This window comes from Lepus europaeus, chromosome 9 (assembly GCF_033115175.1).
Source record: "Lepus europaeus isolate LE1 chromosome 9, mLepTim1.pri, whole genome shotgun sequence".
Classification (NCBI taxonomy): Eukaryota; Metazoa; Chordata; class Mammalia; order Lagomorpha; family Leporidae; genus Lepus; species Lepus europaeus.
This window is the reverse complement of record NC_084835.1, coordinates 8,250,003-8,272,633: the sequence shown is the minus strand read 5'-3', so window position 1 is coordinate 8,272,633 and position 22,631 is coordinate 8,250,003. Positions and strand designations below refer to the sequence as shown.

The window sequence follows — 22,631 nt, the reverse complement described above, 5'->3', positions numbered from 1 at the left end:
CACCAGCTCTGAAGCAGTGAGGTCTCGGAGGGCGAGCCTACAGGAGGGAGGCTGCTTCCTTTGGGAGTGTAGGTGGCTGCTGGAATGTCCTCTCCCACAGGACGGCACAGGACATGGTGGCCTCGGCTTTGGGGCAAAGCCCCGGTGCACGAGCAGCTGTCGTCACCTCTCAGGTCTCCCTCAGTGACTTTCCAGGGCACCGACGCAGGCAGTCAAGACCCAGAGCGATCATTTGAAGAGCAAGTGAAGAGATGAGAGCTGACGTGTTTGAGGGTGAAGCGTGCTCATGTCTGCGACCTCCCTCGTATCAGAAATAAAATGAGATGGGTGGATGCAAGGAAGCAGGCACGCAGAAACGGGGCTGGCAGGTCCGTGCTATGGGTGGGTGTGCCCCGTGCAGGCAGAGCCTACGGAACGGCATCTGCAGAGGGCAAGGGGGACTCTCCAGGACCCCTCAGGACCCCTCCGTGCCCAATAACCCATGGTCCCTCACGGGGCAAGCTGAGGAAGGCCCGGCTCTGCCCACTGGACGTCAACAGCCCGTCCCTGGCCAGGAAACCCAGCTGTCCCCTCCCGAATCTCACCTCCAAGATGGAGAACACTTCAGGACTCCCGGCGCCATCCACCTACAGCCCTTAAAGCTCACTGCCAGCCACGGGGTCGTCTGGGTGACATGGGAAAGGGAACGAGGGGAGCGAGATGCAAGGCGTGCAACCCCCAGGCCCACTCTGCAGCGCTTCCTGAACTCATCTCGAATTCCCTTTCCCACCCTGCGTTTCCTGGAGCTGGCACCTGTGCAGCCCACGTTCCGGGGCAGGCGCACAGCCCTGAGAAGACAGCCGCACTCTGCCACGAGCACTGACGGAGCACCTACTACGCGCCGGGCGGCACACAAGCAGCATGGGGGCAGCGGTAGTGGGTCAGATGCCCCCCGCCATGTGGAAGCTCTGGTTCCCGGGGTGGCATTGGCTTTGGCTCGCAACAACAGCCAGGCTGCCTTTCACCCCACTTACTCACAGAACCCTGGAACCCCTAACACATTCTCAACCTGTGACCCGGAAGACCCTCAATTCCTCTCTTTCACATGGTTTACGATATAAAAAATGTTCACATGACCCTAGACAACCAGCATGTCCCTCTGCACCCCAATCCCCACAAAAACATTTTAAAGAACAATTCCAGGCTGCTGCCAGCTTTTATCGGTCAGATGCTGGGCAACAGCTAACGGGAACTTCCTGGTCGCGTGAGACAGCCCAGGGTGGGGGTGGGAAGGACAAGGTAGAAAACCCTCGATTTTACTCAACGCCCTGATTTCACAGCTGAGGGAAGGAGGCGATTATGTGAGGTCCATCACGGACTCCCGGATCCTGACCAGGGAGTTTCCCACCATGCAACACTGCCTCCCACTGGGGCAGGGATGCAAGGACCCAGGCCCGCGTGAGGCCGGGGCTGAGCTGTGCCTGCACCCCTGCCACCAGGAATATCACCAAGGCTCTCGTCATGGTGCCAGAGCCGTGCTGGACCCCAACGTGAACACCGGGTGGACGCGGCGCCTGCCCTGCAGGCCTCTCTGATGCCGGGCTCGCCTATGAGAAGTGAGAGAAATGGAACGCGGGGTTCACATGCCAGTGAGCTTGCACAGAGGACGACATCAAGTGTCACAGTCCCTGCAGACTGCAGGGTATCAGGAGCCCTGTCCCCTGCTGCCCGCGGGCAAGAGAAACCCCTGCCCTCGTGTCCAGCTGTGCAGGGTCAGGTGCCATCGCGCCCGTTCAGCATGCCTGCGCCTGACGGTGGAGGAGCCGCAGGGACACCGCCCGTGTCCGGCTCCCTGCAGCCCTCGCCTCTCTCAGGGCCCCGCTGTGCACCTCTGCCTGTCAGCTACTTGCCACAGTGGCAGGGCTTGTGATGCCCTGGAAGCCCAGAGAGCTTACGGGACCTGCCCAAGGTCACACAGCACGACTCAGGGCCTGAGCCCACACTTGCCCTCGCTTTACGCCAAACAGACCGAATGTGGGGGGAGAGCCGACTCGGGGGTCTGCGACCCGGTCCAATCTTCCACGGCAGCGGCCATGGGTGAGCCAGGGCCTCACTGTGGGACTGAGCTATTCATCCGTAAGAGAGAAAGGCAGAAATAGATACTCGCTCTCAAACCTGCTAAAATTGCAAATAAATGAGCTTCCTGGGGCTCTCTGCCAGACACTGTGGCGAACATAATTTCACTCTGTGTGAAAGCAGATTTGCTGTCAGGAAAATGTAAGCACGGACATTATGAAATATGAAATCACCACGGTAGACACACGATTTTATGAGTAAAACCGAGCTGTTGAATCGAGCCAGAACGACCAAGGGGTATTCCCCACAATACTAAGTTGCTGATGGAGCTTCAACAGGTCAAGTTCAAGACTTCTAGAGAGAAGCAAATGTTGATGAAAGAAACATTTTTATGGAAGAGACAGGAAACAGACATTGTGAAATGCAATTTGGCATTTTACATTCATAGCCTGGCTTGATAGGAAGACAGAAAATCCTCACAGATGCCAGAAATGAGAGAGGCCAAAGCTGACAGTTCAGGAGGAGGAATAGGCCAGCAGTCCATGGGGACATTCGCACAGACACAAGTCTGAGAGGCTGGGGTTTAAATCCCCTCCCAAGGATGGAGTTACTGCTGCAGGCTCCAGAAGGCAAGCAGAGAGGGCTTGCTGTAAAGAGCTCACAACCAGAAAGCAGCTGTCTGACAATGAATGAGATCCTGGAAAATTCAGTTCAGGACTCAACACAGGAGTGCTCTGGGCTCCTGCAATGTGTGCACATCCAAAACAAAACGTAAAAGTTAGCACCTTAGAATTCCATACCCAGCTAAACTGCCACATGAGAGGAAGTGTGAAATTTGAATCTTCTCGCTCACATGTGACTGAGAGAGCTTGCGTCCCCAGGGATTTGCTCAGGGAATAAAGGATGTATTTTGAACCGGCGCCACAACTCAATAGGCTAATCCTCCGCCTTGTGGCACCGGCACCCCAGGTTCTAGTCCCGGTCGGGGCACCAGATTATGTCCCGGTTGCCCCTCTTCCAGGCCAGCTCTCTGCTGTGGCCCGGGAGTGCAGTGGAGGATGGCCCAAGTGCTTGGGCCCTGCACCCCATGGGAGACCAGGTTAAGCACCTGGCTTCTGGCTTCAGATCAGCGTGGTGTGCCGGCTGCAGCATGCCGGCCGCGGCAGCCATTGGAGGGTGAACCAACAGCAAAAGGAAGACCTTCCTCTCTGTCTCTCTCTCTCTCACTGTCCACTCTGCCTGTCAAAAAAAAAAAAAGATGTATTTCAACAAGAAGGAAACAGATATCTATATAAAGAAATGAACACAAGAGGGAGTGAGAAATCAGTAAACCATGTGAAATCTGAGACTGGTTCTTTTTTTAAAGGTTTATTTATTTATTTGAAAGTCATAGCTTGAGGAAGAGGGAGGGACAGAGAGAGGGAGAGAGAGATGGAGGGAGGGAGAAAGAGAGAGAATCTTCCAACCGCTGGTTTACTTCCCACATGGCTGTAACTATTGGGGCAGAGCCAGTCTGAAACCAGGAGATTCATCCAGGTCTCCCACATGGCTGTCAGGGGCCAAAGCATCAGGGCCATCTTCCACTGCTTTCCCAGGCCATCAGCAGGGAGCTGGATTGGAAGTAGAACAGCTGGGGCTCAAATCAGCATCCACACGGGATGCCAGTGTTGCAGGTTGCGGCTTTACCTGCTACGCCACAACACCAGCGCTGAGCCTGACTCTAACTAAGTAATAAAGCAGAATTTAAAAGTAGACAAACATTGCCGGTGCCGCGGCTCAATAGGCTAATCCTCCACCTTGCGGCGCTGGCACACCGGGTTCTAGTCCCGGTCGGGGCACCGATCCTGTCCCGGTTGCCCCTCTTCCAGGCCAGCTCTCTGCTGTGGCCAGGGAGTGCAGTGGAGGATGGCCCAAGTGCTTGGGCCCTGCACCCCATGGGAGACCAGGATAAGCACCTGGCTCCTGCCATCGGAACAGCGCGGTGCGCCGGCCGCAGCGCGCTACCGCGGCGGCCATTGGAGGGTGAACCAACGGCAAAAAGGAAGGCCTTTCTCTCTGTCTCTCTCTACTGTCCACTCTGCCTGTCAAAAAATAAAATAAAATAAAATTAAAAAAAATAAATAAAAGTAGGCCGGCGCCGTGGCTCAACAGGCTAATCCTCCGCCTTGCGGCGCCGGCACACCGGGTTCTAGTCCCGGTCGGGGCACCGATCCTGTCCCGGTTGCCCCTCTTCCAGGCCAGCTCTCTGCTGTGGCCAGGGAGTGCAGTGGAGGATGGCCCAAGTGTTTGGGCTCTGCACCCCATGGGAGACCAGGATAAGCACCTGGCTCCTGCCATCGGAACAGCGCGGTGCGCCGGCCGCAGCACGCTACCGCGGCGGCCATTAGAGGGTGAACCAACGGCAAAGGAAGACCTTTCTCTCTGTCTCTCTCTCTCTCTCACTGTCCACTCTGCCTGTCAAAAATAAAAAATAAATAAATAAATAAATAAATAAATAAAAGTAGACAAACACAGGGATGATGAAGGGAGGGTAGAGTTATTTTTTTTTTAAGATTTACTTATTTATTTGAAAGTTAGAGTTACACAGAGAGAGGAGAGGCAGAGAGAGAGAGAGGTCTTCCATCTGATGGTTCACTCCCCAGTTGGCTGCAATGGCCAGAGCTACACTGACCTGAAGCCAGGAGCTAGGAGCTAGGAGCCAGGAGCTTCTTCTGGGTCTCCCACGTGGGTGCAGGGGCCCAAGGAATTAGGCCATCTTCTACTGCTATCCCAGGCCATAGCAGAGAGCTGGATTGGAAATGGAGCAGCCGGGTCTCGAACCGGCGCCCATATGGGATGCCAGCGCTTCAGGGCACATTGTTAACCCACTGCACCACAGTGCCAGCCCCTAGGGGAGGGTGGAGCTTGAAGGGAAACGTGTGTCCTAGGGTTTTGTTTGATCAGAAGGACAAAGCCAGTTGAGAGCTGTGGTGAGCCAGTCCGCTCCAGGGGCTCCTGTAGGAAGTGGTCAGCAGTCCAGTGTGGCCCAGGGATATCAAGGGACAGGGAATCATCGGCGAGAAGGCTGAGGCAGCAGGCTGACGCCCTTCACCAGGAAATGTGGCTGCCAGGCTGTAGAGTCCAGCCTCTGTCCGGGGGTTTGCAGGGGGCTGCTGGGTGTTTCCGAGCAGGAAGTTGACTGGCGTGGTGAGAGCAGTTGCCTCAGAAGATCACTCGGAGGAAGGTGGCTCGGCACACTCGGCAGCCTTCTCAATGGCTCACCCCCTTGCCATCGCCGTGGGAGTGCAGTGAGGACAAGTTCCGCACAGGCCCTGCCTTCTAGGATACAAGCACCCGGCAGGAGGGTCTTCAGAGCTCCCTCCCCTTAAGTGGACATGGCATGTTGTGCACTGAACGTTTTTTAGACAAACAGGTTTTTACAGAAAACAGAGTCCCTGTCCCCACCCTGGGTCCCCATCACAGGCATCCTGCACTTGTCATGGCTGAGGAGCCGACAATGCCACATGGTGATTCACTAGAGCCACACCAAGAGGCGTGGTTTGTCCTATGGGAGCGCGTGAACGTGGCAGCTCATGGCCGCACCCTCACGGCATGGCACCGAGTGGGGGCTCCTGTGCTCCATGGCTCCTCCCTCTGCTCCCTGGGCCTCCCTGTCCCAGCAGCGTGGTCTCTCCCAGAGTCACACAGAACGTACCTGTCACCTTTGCAGGTCGGCATCTTTCACCACCCCTCACTACTCATGGTGCCCCAGCCCGGCAGCGCTTACTGACGTGGTGACTCAGGCCCCAGGCAGAGCCGTTCTGCCACAGTCCACACTGAGTGGGGTTCACAGGCTGGGGCTGCCACAGCCAGGGAGGGCTGTGCTCACAGGAGGCAGGGGTCTCGGGCCAGTGATCTGACAAAGTAGGGTTTCCTGGGCTGGGGGCTACCCAACTGCCCTCGCTCCACTGTGGGACAGACAGGTGTGGTGCAGAATGGGTCCCTTCAGGGACTGTCCACCCTCTAGAGCCCTGCTGTCCACTACGGTAGCCACAAACCACGTCCAAGTATTTAAATTCAAATTAAATAAAATGTAGAGTTCACTTCCTAAGCTTCGCCTGTCACATCTCAAGGGTTCGACAGCCCGAGATGTGGCTGGTGCTCACCACACCACACAGCACACACACAGGACGCCTCTATCTCTGCAGACGCTTCTCCTGCACAGTCGCGCTTTAGAGGGAGAAAAAGAGACCAAAGGAGAGGAGAGTGGAACCGAGAGCTCGCTCTGCACAGGGTGCTTGGGGGTGGGGCGGTCAGCTCAGCCTCCCGAGGATGCGCTGCCAGCCACCTGTCTTCCTGCACCCTCCAGGGCTTGCTCGTTCCCAGCAGAGTTCTAGGAATGCCCACTGCAGTCAGGAGCAGAACTGTGGCCACGAGTGCCTTGGCCAAGGACGAGCGGGACAGGGTCCACTTGTGAACTGCTGCAGGAGCTGGGCAGTGTGCTGGGCAGGGAGCAAGGGATCTATGTTTCACATCCATCTACCTGTCCATCATCTACCCACCCATCTGTCTATCCATCCACCTACCTGTGCATTCGTCCATCCATTTCTCATCTATCCAACCACCTGTCCATCACCCATCCACCCACCCCATGAATCATCTACTCATATGCCTGTCCAGCACCCACCTGCCCATCACCCACCCATCTGTGCATCCACCCACTTGTGCATCATCTGTCTGCCCACCTGTCCATCACTCATCCATTTGCCCATCATCCACTTCTGTACCCATACACCTGTGCATCATCCACCCATCCACTTATCTGTCATCCAGTTGTCCTTCCATTCAACCAAGATTGACTAGAAGCCTATTTGGCACCAGACTGTGCCAGGTGATGGCAAGTTCTTGTCTCACAAGGGAGCTGACATTTAACTGCGGAGACTAACAGCGAACACAGCAACAAATACACATGAGATGACTGGAAACAGCCGTGAGTCCTATGCTCCTGTGTATAACACCAGCAGGAGCTTTGTTGGAGGCATAAGGTTCGATGGGAAATATGTGATCTAATGCTGGTTGGAGGTGACCTCACATTGGAGCTGCAACCTGCAGGGTGAGAGGGAGCCAGCCAGGGAACACCTGAGGGTACAGTGACCAAGCAGATCTCTGGGCCCTGAGGTCAGAGGAGCCTGTGATGCCCAAGGCCATGTGGAGGATGGTCATGGAGGGTCCCTTGGCCTTGGCCATGGGGCGCAGACTGGATTTTATTTCTATTCAAGGGGGGGGAGGGGATCGGTGAGCAGGGGAGTCAGGTCTTGCCTTCTGGTCGTGACAGAGGAACTCAGGTCAGACCAGCCCTCCTGCCCCAGCAGAAAGCAGCCCAAGTTCCAGAGACAGCAGCGTTCAGGCAGTGGACAGATGCAGAATGGGGCCACCACTCTTGAGAGCCCAGACGCTCCCAAGAGGGGTCTGCCAGGCCCACCGCCTGGGACCATTGCCTGGGCACTGTGCCAAGGCCTGGAGTTGAAGTGAGCGTCTCCCCAGGCGGAGCAGGAGTGCCAGAGTGCGGGCAGTTGAGAGAGCCGAGTCCAGGCGGGGGTGCCAGCAAGAGGAGCCAAGCACCGGGGGTGGGCAGAGATCCATGTGGAGGGCCCGGTGCAAGGCTGGGGCTGAGGGCTGCGCTGCAGACATCCAGGATGAGACCACCCAAGGCTCACCCGAGCATGGGAGAGGAGCACTAGGGGCTGGCCACTGCGAGGGGACGAGTGACGCCACGGCATGGGGCCCCACCCTGCCAGAGTGCAGTGGTCTGGTGGACACCAAGGTCTCTCACGCAGCAATTTAGGAGCAGCGACCATTCCCAAGGGCAGAGTTCTCTCCCTCAGTGGCCCAGACATGGGCTCAGTCACTGTTTGCTGAGGACCCCATCCTGGGCCCTGCAGGATGCTGGCCAGCACCCCTGGCCATTACCTGATGGACACCAGGAGCATCTCCCAGCTGTGGAAACTGAAAGCTGCCAGGATCCTTTCACGTGCTTCCTGGAAGGAGGAGTTTTCTTAACCGAGAATCCCGGATCCTCAGTCAGACCAGCTCCACCTCCACCCCAACTGAGCTGAGCCCTTCAAATCCAGAGATCCAGAACCCAAGATACTCCCAAATCTGAAAGTCGATGTGTAAAACGTTGTGGGTTTGGGGGCCGAGTGAGCTTTCTGCGCTCTGGACAGGGACTGCTCAGCCAGGGAAGCCTCTGCAAATATTCCAAAATGCACAGAGATCTGGGATGTGACCATCTGTAAAATCTGACATCAGGACCTGATGGGACCCAGAGGGCAGACGGAGCTTGGAGTCCCATTGAGGCAGTGGGGCCTGGAAACCAGCTCAGGGTTTCCAAAGCTCTGCACTACGCTGAGCCCGCACAAGTTCAAGGTGACCAACCAGTAATGTAACTACCAACTGAAATAAAACCAGCACCTTCAAAGGAAGCTAACAGAATCCAGAGTGTGAACAGGAATCCACAACATGCAGTGTTCTGTCAAAAACAGCAGACGTTCTAAGAAATGGGAAAATGTAATCCATTCTATAAAACAGAAAAGATGCCGGTGCCGTGGCACACTTGGTTAGTCCTCCTCCTTGTGGCGCTGGCATCCCATATGGGTGCCGGGTTCTAGTCCCGGTTGTTCCTCTTCCAGTCCAGCTCTCTGCTGTGGCCTGGGAAGGCAGTGGAGGATGGCTCAATTGCTTGGGCCCCTGCAGCCGCATGGGAGACCAGGAGGAAGCACCTGGCTCCTGGCTTCAGATGGGTGCAGCATGCCAGCCCTAGCGGCCATTTGGGCAGTGAACCAACGGAAGGAAGACCTTCTCTCTGGCTCTCTCTCTCTAACTCTGCCTGTCAAATTAAAAAAAAAAAGATGTTGGATTGAGTCAAAACTTTAAAGGGCCGGCGCTGTGGCGCAGCGGGTTAAAGCCCCAGCCTGCAGTGCCGGCATCCCATATGGCCGCCGGTTGAGACCTGGCTGCTCCACTTCCCATCTGGCTCTGTGCTATGGCCTGGGAAAGCAGTAGAAAATGGCCCAAGTGCTTGGACCCCTGCACCCATGTGGGAGACTCGGAAGAAGCTCCTGGCTCCTGGCTTCGGATCAGCTCAGTTCTGGCCGTTGTGGTCATCTGGGGGAGTGAACCAGCAGGTAGGAGACTCCTCTCTCTCTCTCTCTCTCTGGCTCTACCTCCCTCTGTAACTGTCTTTCAAAAAAACAAGATCAATCTTTTTAAAAAAAGATTTCAAGGAAGTTGCTGTAAAGACATTTAAAGAGTCAAAAAGTTCATAGAAGGCAAACTCTGTATTATGAAAAAAAATGCATCGATTTCCAAAGTCTTTTGGCACCAAAACAAACTTATCTTTTAATTCATTTTCCACAAACTCTCGCAAGTATTCCCACAAAGAGCAATGCCAGGAAGTTGCACAACTGGGATCTGTGCTTAACAGTGCCTAGGCCTTCTGTCGAGGTTGGGGCTGATGGTGAGCACGAAGAGGAGGCGGGGGCACCTGGGGCTGCTCCACCAGCCCGAGCAGCCTGCACTTAATCTACTGGGTTCCGCGCTGGCGGATGCTCCAAGTGTGGCACTGGAAAATTCGAGCAGAGAAGTCATCAGAGAGTGAGTGGGTGGTTCAACAGGAAGAGCTGGTGAACAGAGGGTCACCCCCAGCAGGGGTGAGGGGTCGTCCTGCCCCAGGAAGGGCCCGTCAGAGGCGGGCCAGCTACCACAGGGGCCCCTAGCAGGTGGGGATGAAGGCCGTCCGAGGCTAAAATCCCAGGACTCCTGGGTTGGTCTAGGATGCTCACAGCCCCGAGAGGCAGGTCTGCCAGTGTGGGGCTGGGCAGAGAGGCAGGAAGGAGCCAGGGACACCAGCCCCATGGAGAACATCAGCCAGGTCTCGGTGTTGGCTCTGACCTCTCAGAGCCTCGGGCCCCCCAATCTGGGAAACTGGTAAGAGCCGGTTTTTCAAACTCTCGTGAGCTAGGAGATGGGGCACGTCAGTCCCTCGGGCTTCAGGGAGGGGGGATGCCAAGGAACAGTAGCCGGGGCGCGGCTTTCAGAGGTGCCCCAGCAGCTCTTCGGCCAGCACACTGCAGACTGCGGGCGCACCAATGTGGCAGAGAATGGGGGTTCCCCAGGCCTCGCTGTGTGCACTCCTGTGACAGATACAACCACACCCACTCCCAGCGAGCGAGGTGGCTTCTGATTGCACAGACAGTATCAGTTACAAAATATCCAGCTCTCACTGCCTTTCTTAAACTGGGTGTGATATTACGTCAGCAACGAGGTTTCAACTCCCGGGAGAGAATTTACCCTCGCTTGGGCTGGGAGGAGAACCCCATGAGGTCAGTTCCAAGCCCGGGCCTCCAGTGCCACCTTTGCTGACGTAACTGCCTCCCAAGTGACCATCAGCCCCGTGAGGACAAGAGCAGGGTCTGGGCTGGGCCCGTGCATTGGACAAGACACCAGTGCTGGTAGAACAGCAACCCTACGCTAGAATACAGTGTATCCAAAGCACACCCTCAGGAATCTGGAGTCCCAAGGTGGCACCACCCTCCCGCCTGAGTGAGGTCTGCAAAATTTTCAAAAACGTATCGAACGTCCCTCAGGCTATATCTGCGCTGGCATCCTGGTTTCAAAGTCCAGGATCCTGGAGGCCTGCTTTCCTTTGGGTCCCTGATTCCAAACTTCACTCAGAAGCAGAGTACGCCACCACCAGGTGGCAGCAACGCCGCGATCCCATCTGTCAGGCCCAGCAGGTAGGGTTGTGAATCAGGGGTGCCGAGGGAGGGACTCTCAGCTTGGGCGTCCTCTTCCCCAGCCAGGGTTTGGACACAGAGGAGGCGGGTGGGGGAGCTGGCACGCCCGCGCCCTGGGAAAGCAGAGCCCACGATCTGGATTTGGATCTGTGACAGGCCCTCTGTCCTCGCTCTGAAAACACACACTCGAAACACAATGCAGAGTGAGGGGGCTGGAATCTGGGGCAGGGACAATGCGATTTCTCGCAAGATCCCCTAGGCTCCCCAAGGAGTGAAAACACAGAAAATAAAAACCTGAGGGGGAAACAAGCAGGGAGTGAGCACTTGGGAGAGAGCACGGGGCTGCCAGTGAAGCAACGAGAAGTCTGGGAGAAAACCACGGGCCACAGGGGCACACCGCAGTGGGGCGCTCGATGAGAAGCCGGACTTACCGGATGCACAACAACAGAGCTCGGTTCCGGGTGCAAAGCCCCACCCCGGACTGTGCAGCCCGTGCTGGTGATGTGAGGGGGAAGGCCAGGGGGCTCCTGAAGAGGCGTGGGTTCCCGAGACCCCTACCTCAGGGCCACAGCACATAGGGGACAGCCCGAGGCCACAGAGCAGAAAGGACAACCAAGGTCACCTAGTGGTCAGTGATGAAAGAACTCAAATTCCTTTCGCTCCATAGCAGACCCCAGTACCTGCAACACTCTCCTCTAAGGAGCAATTAACCAGACAAACCCAGGCCCTGCTGGGTGGCCCCCTTCCCTCTCTTCCTCGCTCCTTTCCAAAAGCTTCCCCGCCCCCGCCCTGAGCACCCGCTCTGTTCTCTGTCCTCGCGGTGCTTGCAGGCTAGAGGTGGAGGAGTATCACTCAGAACCACCCTGTCTGAGATGCCGAGTGCCAAGGAGAAATGCAGCCGAGGGGACGGCAAGGCATGCCAGGCATCGGGAAGGGGAGTGAATCCCAGTACAGCAGTCGGGGAGTCCCCACGGGAGCCTTCCTGTGAAATCTCTGCCTCACGAGCCCAGGCTGGCCAAGGGGACCCCTCACAGGGATGTCTCCCGGTCTGAGGCTCCAGTGGCTGGGAACTGAAGCTCATCAGAAGGGCTGGTGCCCTTTCAGAAACGTGGGTGACCCAGCGACAGGCACACCTGAGCCCCAGCCATGGGAGGTGTGGTCTGGTCAGGAGCGAATGGGGATCAGGGAACAGGCAGAGCCTGCGGGGCTGAGCCAGGCTCCTCAGGGAGGTGGGAGGAAGCGCAACCAGTTGGGGGGACCTTCCTTCCCCTCCAGCCCCAGGCCCCTGACTTCCGGAACTCCAAACACATTTGCTGAGAAGCTGGCTCCAGCCACAATGTGCACTCCTCACAGTTATCACTCCAGTACCAGGACACAGCCCTCGGTGGCAGGTGCTGTCCGGGGCCAGGTATGTCGGCGGCCAGCGAGCTCCCAGGGAGATGAGAGAGGGCAAAGGTCAGCATGAGTGGATGCAGCTGCTTGAGAAGAGCTGACCACCCATGGCATAGCACTGGAAGCTGCGGTTCCACAGCTTCCCCAGAGATGAGTTTCCAGCCTTCGTGGGATTCGAAGGCCAGCCACTGGGAGCACCAGTCACGCCCAAGCCACCGGCCTCTTCTGGGGAAAACCAGGTGAGGGCAGGCAGGACTGCCTTTGCCCCACTGTGGGGGCAGCAGGGTCTCACTCTGCCCGTACACCGAGCACCTGCTGCACCTACACACACAAGCAGACACAGTGGGATGTGTGGTGGTGATGACGGCTGCCCACAGGGACTATCACGGTCCCCACCCTGGTGGAGTCCAGGGAAGGGGCAGGGTTGGGGAGGGATGACCGGTCTTTTACCCCTCCCCCAACCTCACACCCCTACTGCCAAGGAAGCAGGTGGCACAGCCCCTAGGGCCAAGGGGCTCAGACCAGGCAGTGACCACGTCCTGGGGCTCACCTGGAAGCCCCACCCGCTGACTCCCTCACCCACAGAGGCGTAGGGACCTGTATGGCTGCCTCTCCATTCCCCAGAGCTGCAGGAGGCCCGAACGTGGCGACCTCCTGCTCAACCCAGAGACACAAGGGCCCACCCTCACAGACCACCCAAAAGTCAGGCCTGGCAGCCCCTCCGGGAAACTTTTCTTCGGGGTGCAATTTCAAGAATGGGGGAATCTGAGTCAGGATTAGAATTTGGAAATTCAAAAACCCAACAGCGTAGACTTTGCTGAAAAGGAGCCACCACCCACAGGACTTGACCTCTCATTGACCTATGATGAGATAGGGCCAGCTGGCCGCTCTCCCTACTGTCTCTAGCCTTGAGCTCAGGGCTCGGCTGTCTCTGGGGAGACCCCGTGGCTACCTGCAGTGCTAAGGCCAGCCTAGGATGTGGCTGTCACCCCAGCAGAGTGGGGCCCCACCTCCCACGTGCACTAGCTATGCCACGTCCATGTCTGTTGTGATGTGCATTTAACCTTGACCTTGAAACCGACCTCCCTTAGCACAAGCATGGCATTTATGTATGTACAGGTGTGTACATACATGAGATGGATTTATATGACGTACACCAGGAGAAGTCAAGGCTCTGGTGTGGTTGATGTCCTGGGGTATTTTTCTAATGCGCATTCAAATAAACACATCATTAAAAAATGAGAAAAAAAAAACTGGGCCTCACTGGGTGCAGTGGTCTGCACTGACCTCCTCTGGGTCATCACACTTGACCTTCAGGCCTGTCAGCTGGGGCCGGCAGGTGCACGTGTCATTCTCATTCTGGGGTAGAGGGGACTTGGCCTCCCCAAGGAGGGGAGAAGCCTTCCTTGAGGCCAGGCCACCAAGAGCGGGAGGCTGGGACAGGAAGCAGCGCCTGCCCTGCGGCTTCTCCATGGCCTGGGGCATTCACAGCAGGGCACAGGAACCGGGCCACGTTGGGGATCCCTGTGCAACGCACCCCAGCTCCCCCAAACCCCAGAGTCCATGGAGTTCTGTCTCCTGTTCTCTCCTGGGGTCACTCTCCTTACCCCTGCCCCAATCAGCAGTCACCTTTTAGGGAGCGCGCGTGCACACACACACACACACACCTTCACACACTTCTGGGCCATCAATGACAGAGTTAAACACATCACAGCTCACAGATCTAGTCTTCTGGAGATCAGCCCTTCTGACAACCAGCCCTGCCCTGAATCCCACCCCCCATTTCCTCTCCAGTGCCACCGGCTGTCTCCACGGCACCTGTCACCTGAGAAGTGAGGCTTGAACTGAGCTCAAAAGAATGAATGAATGCTGGGGAAGTGAGGCGGGTGAGGAGGGCCCGGGGAGGGAGGTGTTCCCAGCAGAGGAAGAGCATGTGCAAAGGCCCAGCGGCAGAAAGGACCTGCGTGTTGGAGGCTGGTGTCTGGAATGAACGTGCAGAGAGACGGAGAGACGGGCAAGGGTGTGGCACAGAGTAGGCGCACGGGGCACCAGGCAGCCCCCTCAATTGGATGAGACTCCAAACCCCACAGGCAACCCTAGAAGGGCCTGGAGAGAACAGGTGGCCACGAGATCTACACTGCAGGCAGCGTGGCCTGAAGGGGTCAAGCGGCATTTCTGGAAGACAGTCGGGGGGCTACCATGGGGGCTTCCAAGTGGGAGGTGGTGGTGGCTTGGACTAGGCAGGTGGCGGCAAAAGTGGAGAGCGGAACTGGCAGAGCCGGGGTCAGCTGGGGTCAGAGCCCGTTGGCTCTGGCTCACGTGCCTCGGGAGGTGCTTGGGGCAGAGGTCAGCCAACTTTTGGAAGGCCAGTCTGTAAATATCGGAGTTTTTGCAGGTGCGCAGGGAAGAGCACCCAGCAGGCTGGTGCTGCTCTGGGTGGGTGTCTGGGACTCGGCTCTTAGCATGCTCCTTGCTGTGCGTGGTGCAGGTGTTTTGTGTGCACAGGACCCCGAAGTCCATTCAGACGGACTGCTGCCCAGCCTGCTCCTACAGCACTGGGATTTATGGGGGATTCCAAGGGTTGTGGCTGACAGCGCAGTCAGAGTGCCAGTTCACCCCACAAAACGCCCCTGTTAAAAACCTGGACAGTGAGCCCTGAGCAGCTTCCCTAGGCAGGAAACCTGCAGCAGGCAGCTGCATCTCAGTGATGGCTCCATGAGAAGACTGCATGCGGATTCCTCCAGGCTGCCCGCCGGACTCCCTGCCAGGTCTCTGGCTCTCGCTGGCCATGGAAGTAAACTGCATTCATGGATACGACTGCATGGAGGCCTGTGGAATCCTCCCAGGGAGTCGAGTGCACACGGTTTCTGTCTCAGCTAATCCCCTCTGTCTTCATAGCACTCAGGCTGCCATGGGCAGTGTGTGGGCAAATAACTCAGAAGTGTTCCCATAAAACTTTATTTGTAAGGAGAGGCCGAGGGCTGGGCTTGGTCTCCAGCCTCTAGTTCACTACTCGTGTGCATGGTACATGGGGAATTCAAGGCATTTCGAAAGCCCTGATCCACTCCAACCTCTCATGTCCTCAGTGCACAGACTGAGGCCTGCAAGGGAAAGACAGAAGGGACTTGTCCATGGTCACTCAGGGTTAGTGGCCAAGCAGGAGGGCCCACGTCCCAGCTCCCAGGCTGGGATGCCCACTCCCACTCCACAGAACAGCCGTGCAGGGAAGCACTGGCCCAGCAGCAAAGGCTGGAGACTGGGATGACCAGTGCAGAAGGGCTGGGAGGCACGCTGTCAGCCTCGTGTGTGCATGAGTGTGTGTGTGTGTGTGTGTGTCTGTGGAGGGGCCGAAGGTCACAGATGTCAAGATTTCCCCAAACTTCTCAGAGCTTCAGAACTAGCTCTGAACCTCCTCACGCTACAGGTGCCCAGGCACCACCTGGGGTACCCCTGGGGGCTGAATTCCTAGGTTTTCCAATGATCAGCTGGGTTTAGAAACTCGGTATGTTTGTGTGTGTGGGGGGGGGGGTGCTCAGCACCTCTTGACGGACCCCTGAGGGCCAGGACACGGAAGTCCAGGAGAAGCAGAGGAAGCCGGCCACCTGTCCTGGGCTGAGGCAGAGAGCAGGGACTGAAAAACACACAGACCAGGGACACGGGGAGCAGTTTACCAACACTGGCTCTTCAGCTGAGCCGCTGCCGTCAGGGGCTGGAGCCAGCAAGGTGGATGGACTGTCCGGAGCTAATTTCCTTCTTCCTGGGAGTTCTGCCTACAACTCAGGATGCGCATCAGGGGCCTGAGCCTCCAGGCCCTGCACACACAGCAATCTGTGGCACAGATGACCACACTCCCCTCTGTAGTCCGCTCCACCTGGCCTCACGAGGCCCATCTGGGTTGCCCAGGTGAGCCCTCTGCGAACACCTCCACCCAAGTTCCCACAACAGCCACAGCCTCGGGATTCCTGGCAACCCTCAAGCTCTATTTGAAGACGACGCGTAGATTCCACGCAGCAAAGGGCGCCCCTTACCCCACTCAAACCTTTAAGCTCTAAGTGCCTAGGGGCCTGCCAGAGCCACAGATACCCGGGTCCTCCCCCAGAGAGCTTCTCTTCATTGGCCTGGGCTGTGCTCTAGGAAGGGGGCTTTCCCAAAGCCCCCCAGGAGCTGGTAACCCGCAGTGGAGGAGCGCCTGACGCCAGGCTCCTGGACTGCCTGTTCTCAGCCCTGTTTAGCATCCTCGCAAGCACCGTGTAGCTGCTTCAGGAAGCTTGGGCTCACTATTCAGAACCCACAGCACCTTCCCGAAGGCAGCACGGTGATAGCCAGTGCCTATTTGCTCTTTGAGCTGCCCCACAAAGACCTCCATGGCCAGCAAAGCCCCAGTTCCTTGCAGGGAGACATGCTGCACAGAGCAGAGACCCAGGGTGGGCAAATAAGGCTTGGCGTCCGCACCAACGCCTGGCTTCAGCGGAACGTCTGCTCAAGAAACCCCCATCCTGTCCTCAGCGGGAGCCCCGGCACAGCCTGGGTACCCCTCATCCAAAAACCCGGAGTCCAAAGTGCTCCAAGTTCCGGAACCTTCTGAGCACTGATACAACGACACGAATGGATAATTTCACACCATGAAACCTCATTTCATGCACAAAACCATTTCGAATGCGATGTAAATTGCCTTCAGGCTAGGTATATAAGACACAGAACGGATTCTGCATTTAGACCTGGTCCCATTCCCAGGATATCTCACTGTGGTACGTGAAAATATTCTAAAATCTGAAATACAAAATGCTTCTGGTGCCAGGCCTCTGGGTAAGGAATGCGGAGCCTGGCTCAGGACTCCTGCTGGATCCTGCTAGGTAAGGTACTGGTGAAGCAGCACCTGGAATGCCAGGTCGCAAGCTTGCTTTTCAAAAGGGTCCAGTAACAGGGTTCACTGTATTTGATTGCCTATGTGTCTCATAGATGCATTTGACATTATTTTCTGGAGAACGAGCCTGCAGGCTTCCAGCTGCTCCTCGGAGGCTCTGCAGGGGGCTTCCCGGGGCGGGGGCGGCAGGTGACGCTGTGCACTGCACACACAGCTCTTACCTGGGGGTCGGAGAGCCGTGAGAGGTCAGGGTACAGGTAGAACTTGACGCCTTCAGCGGCTCCCGGCAGCGTGACCCCTCGCACCAGGAGGATGAGCAGCATGATGTAGGGGAATGTGGCGGTGACGTAGACGACCTGCCCAGGAGGAGAGCAAAGAATGAAGAGAGGAGACAGCAGCCAGCTCGGGTCACAGGCGCCACAGCTCCAGGCCCACCCTCTGGTCTACAGGATGTCCTCCTCTTGGAAGGCTGACAAGTTCACCACTAGAGTATGAACCACATGTCTTCACCCAGTCCTCAGTGTAAGCCAGTCATAGGATGATGACTACCCACACGGGACAGAAGCTACAGGCACAGAGCAGCAGCTACAGGCACAGAGCAGCAGCTACAGGCACAGAACAACAGCTACAGGCACAGAACAACAGCTACAGGCACAAACCAGCAGCAACAGACACAGAACAGCAGCTATACGCACAGACCAACAGCTGAACACACAGACCAACAGCTACAGGCACAGAACAACAGCTACAGGCACAGAACAACAGCTACAGGCACAGAATGAAAACTATAGGCACAGAATGACAGCTACAGGCACAGAATGACAGCTACAGGCACAAACCAGCAGCTACAGACACAGAACAGCAGCTATACGCACAGACCAATAGCTGAACACACAGACCAACAGCTACAGGCACAGAACAACAGCTACAGGCACAGAACAATAGCTACAGGCACAGAGTAGCAGCTACAGACACAGAGTGACAGCTACAGGCACAGAACAACAGCTGAACACACAGACCAACAGCTACAGGCACAGAACAACAGCTACAGGCACAGAATGAAAACTATAGGCACAGAATGACAGCTACAGGCACAGAACTGCTACAGGCACAGAACACCAACTACAGGCACAGAACAACAGCTACAGGCACAGAACACCAACTACAGGCACAGAATGACAGCTACAGGCACAGACCAGCAGCTACAGACACAGAACAGCAGCTATAGGCACAGACCAACAGCTGAACACACAGACCAACAGCTACAGGCACAGAATGACAGCTACAGACACAGAACAAGAGCTGCACACACAGAACACCAGCTACAGGCACAAACCAGCATCTACTGGCACAGAATGAAAACTATAGGCACAGAATGTCAGCTACAGGCACAAAACGACAGCTACAGGACAGACCAGCAGCTACAGGCACACAATGACAATTACAGTAACTATAGCTGTTTCTCAGCACCTGCTGGGGACTGGTTGCAGGGTTGTACAGACACCAAGATCCAGGATGCTCAGGCCTGGTATCTGCATAGAACCTACAGGCACCCTGCTGTACACCTTACAGTACACAGATTCTTTACAATACCTGGTACAGAATAAATGCCCTGGAAAGAGTTGTGACACTGTATTGTGCAGGCAACAATGACAAAATTGTCCACACATTCAGAATAGTCACAGGCACACACATTTTAATATTTCTAGTCCATGCCTGCTTGAATCCATGGCTGTGGAATCCGTGGATACAGAGGTTCCGAACCCTGGACTGCAGGAAGCCACTTTGATGAGGCCCCCAAAGGGTCAGAGTCACAGACCCTAAGGGCAGAATGGTGGCTGCTGGGGGCTGGTGCATCAGGTTCCTGTCAAGCCAGACGAACGCGCACTTGGGGTCGGCCGTCCAATAGGACATCTGGGGTCAGCTACCATGTTCATAAGGGAGAGGCCATGATAAGTGCTCCGACCATGAGAGGAGAGAATTTATATAGAAGAAGGAGGGTGTCGCAGGAGTGGAGGACGTCAAGCCCTCAGGCTGTGTGAGGCCCCGGTACCATCTGCTGTGGCCCTGCCAAAGTAACCACCAGTGGACTCAAAACTCAACAAGTCTACAGCGTGCCACATTTTAAGTTGATAATTGTCTAAGGTTATAAATATCCAAATGGCTCTTGGCAGAAAAAAGGTTCCCTACCCCTGTAGAGCCCCCTGCTCCAGCCCTCCCCCATCCCCCTCCAGGGCTGGTCTTCAGCGAGCTTCCAGTGAGTGCCTCAGTGTGCTGGACAGCCACGTTCTCCAGCCACTGTGCCATCACGCAGGGAGGAAATCCCCATCACAGCCCAGTGCCCAGGGGAGACAAGGGGATGCCTGCCTGCGCTTTCTGTCATCTGCTATCTCATGAGGTCTTTTAAGCCGGGCATGATTCTCGACACCCACTTCATAATTAACCGACAGGCATTTACAAGAAACGCTACGATTAACCAAAACCCAAGTTTTCAAAGTCGAGGACGGGCCAATATAAAATAACGAGCGAGTGGGAGAAGAGGGGACTTCAGGGGCGGGAAGGACCCGGTGCTCACCCAGAGTTCCCGGGACTTGCTCTGTAGGGCGGCGAGTGCCTGGGCCCAGTGGAGCGGACTGGATCTCTTCGCATGGGGCCTCTGTACAGGAACTGGGCAGTGAAAGACACAGTCCCCTTCCCTGGGTGCCCCTGCCCCAAAGTGGCCTCGTGGAAGGTCCTGTCTGGGCGGGGCACACAGGCACTGGCCACACCCCCATGAGAGGTCCCTGCAAGCCATACGTGCCGCCAGTTCTGATTTTCCTTTCATTATCGACTCTCCTCCTGTCACTTGGTTCTGTGTTCTCAGTGAGGCCACAGCTCCCGTATGTTTAGATCAGCACCTCGTGGGGGCTGGCGCTGTGGAGGAGCAGGCTAAGCTGCCGCCTACAATGCTGTCATCCCATATGAGCACTGGTTTGAGTTCCGGCTGCTCCACCTTGCACCCAGCTTCCTGCTAATGTTCCTGGGAGACAGAGGAAGACGGCCCAAGTGCTTGGGCCCCTGTGCCTGTGTGGGAGATCTGGATGAAGTTCTGGACTGCTGGCCTTTGGAGCCACTTGGGGAGAGAACCAGTGGATGGACAATCTTGTTCTCTCTCTGTGTAACCAGGACTTTCAAATAAGTAAATAAATCTTAAAAAAAAAAAAAAAAAAGAAAGAAAGAAAGATCAGCAATTTGTTGACATTTGGGAGCCAGGGAAAGTTGCTCATCTATTTTTAAATGAATTTATTTTACTTATTTGAAAGGCAGAATTAGATAGAGAGGGATACACACACAGACACACATACACATACACAGAGAAACAGAGAGACAGACAGACAAACAGACAGACATTCCATCTACTGGTTCATTTCCATATGGTTGCAACAGCCAGAGTTTAACCAGCCTGAAGTCAGGAGCCTGAAACCCTGCCCACATCTCCTAAGTAGGTGGCAGGGGCCCAGGCACTTGGGCCTCCCTCCCAGGTGCATTAGCAGGGTACTGGATGGGAAGTGCAGCAGCCAGGACTTGAACCAGTGCTCACATGGGATGCCAGCGTCACAGGGGGCAGTTTAATCTGCTGTGCTACCACGCCGACTCCTGAGGGGCCAGGGACATTTCTGAGAATCTAGCAAGAGCTGTGGGCCCTCTGTTCAAACGTGCAGAGACGGCTATGTCTGCACGCTCTGTGATCGTTCCGACTCAAATTCTCCAGACATCTGTGCCTGAAGACCTCTCTCCTGTTCAACCCAGGCCTCCTCTCAACGCAGTTCAGTCCAGTCACCTGCAGATTTACGTGCTCATTCGTCCACTCCCTCCCTCGTTCGCCAAAATTCCTCCTGTGTGCTGGGCACGGAGTCACGTCCTAGGATTTGTGCTTCAAGAAGTGTCCCATGGGGAGAGACAGGCTGGCAATGCACTGTGCGGGGCACAGACGGGGGCAGTCAGGGAGGGCTTCTCCAGGGCGGCGGCATAGACGCTGGCCCACAGAGAATGACTAGACGTCCGGAATAAGAGAACCGGGGATGGGAGGCAGAAAGGGAGCAGCACGACGCCCACGGCATGCCGGGCACGTGTCGGCTACACCGATCAGGGCGGCGGCAGCCCTTCCCCGCTCCAGGCGTCTGTTTTTTGAGGAAGTGCCATAAATTCCTTTTCACATAAGAGAAACATCAGAGAATTCATCTGAAACTCACCTACATGGCCTAGCTAATGACTGGCCACCACTGGTGGCACTCACAGCCAGGCCTGCCTGATGCCACGGCCACGCACTGAACCATGCTCGCACAGATGTAATCCCCGTAACAGCCAAGTTTCCTCCCAGGTTAGAGACGAGAGCCTCAGTCATTTGGCTCCTAAGTGACAAAGCTGAGGTTTAGACCCAGTCCTCAAAGACAGGAAGGCGGAACTGGCCAGGGGCATGGACGGTGGGTCCTGTGGACACACCCCAGGAGGTTGGATCATCTCACCCAGACATGGAGTCTTGTCTACAGTGGGCACCCCAGCCTGCTTGGCCCCCACCTGCCACTGCCTGGACCCCTGTTTCCTAAGCAACCGTGGATGCATCCTGTAGTCAGGGCAACCTCACACTGTCACATCTCACGAGAGCTGGGAGAGGCACGCATGCTAACAACCAGCTCTGCCGTGTCCCTCAGCACTGTAGGTGCCACCCGTGACCTCCCTTCACAACCTCAGACACATTCCTGATGCCTTTTCTCCCGGAGAGGAATCCCTGGTCAGCTGGGCTGCGTCCATGAAGAAGTGTCAAGTGGAGGATGGAGACCTGTCACTCTCATTTAACGCTCTCCACTGCTGAGTCTCCTCTGGCCTGCCCAGGAGCTGACCCTGTCCACGTGCAGGACGTTTCTCGAGCTTGGCTATCCAACTCCTCAATGCTCACAAAACGCAGGGAAGAGAATGTTACCATGGGAAATGCGGGAACAGCTGATGGTCACGGGAACGGACTTTTCATGGTGGGACCACTCTGACACCACCCGACTCACCGGTCGTGCTCCACCCACCTCTCCTGAGTGGCAGGGGGTGCGTCACCGAGGGGGTCCTGGGCCAGGTGAGAGGACCTCCAGAGGCCACAGAAAGCGGAACTGAGAGGAACACTCACTTGGGTGCCTTGAGCTGAAGGCTAATTTACCATCTGAGGGTCAGGACGGAGAGTGCGCCGGTGCCGGGGTCGTGCAGGCAGCAGACCCACGCGGAGCACGTGCCGTGGGACAGGCACCTCCCAGGAGCTCTCTGGAGCCCTTGTGCGGTTTACTGCATGGCGCGTGATCATTCTGAGGCATGTCCTCTGTGCAGAGCCCCAGTCGACGCAGTGTCTGTACTCCACCCGCGAGACTACGCTTCCTCTGCTCTCACTCACACCTTCACTCTGCACTCTGGCCGTGAAACCACAGGGCAGTAAGGCACGTGGACGAACACACTCAGGACCACAGGGCTGATGATGGAGTGGGCCGTGTGAAGGGAGCCACCGGCCAGCAGGCCCTGGCCTAGGG

At 56.4% G+C, this 22,631-nt stretch overlaps 1 protein-coding gene across 1 annotated transcript in view; it reads right to left on the bottom strand.

Moving 5' to 3' along the window:
• SLC6A11 (solute carrier family 6 member 11) overlaps nucleotides 1-22,631 on the bottom strand; it is a 113,807-nt gene that overhangs the window by 37,264 nt on the left and 53,912 nt on the right. The window contains exon 6 of the mRNA XM_062200070.1: nucleotides 17,307-17,441. Coding sequence (XP_062056054.1) covers nucleotides 17,307-17,441 — 135 coding nt within the window. The remainder of the gene's footprint in view (nucleotides 1-17,306; nucleotides 17,442-22,631) is intronic.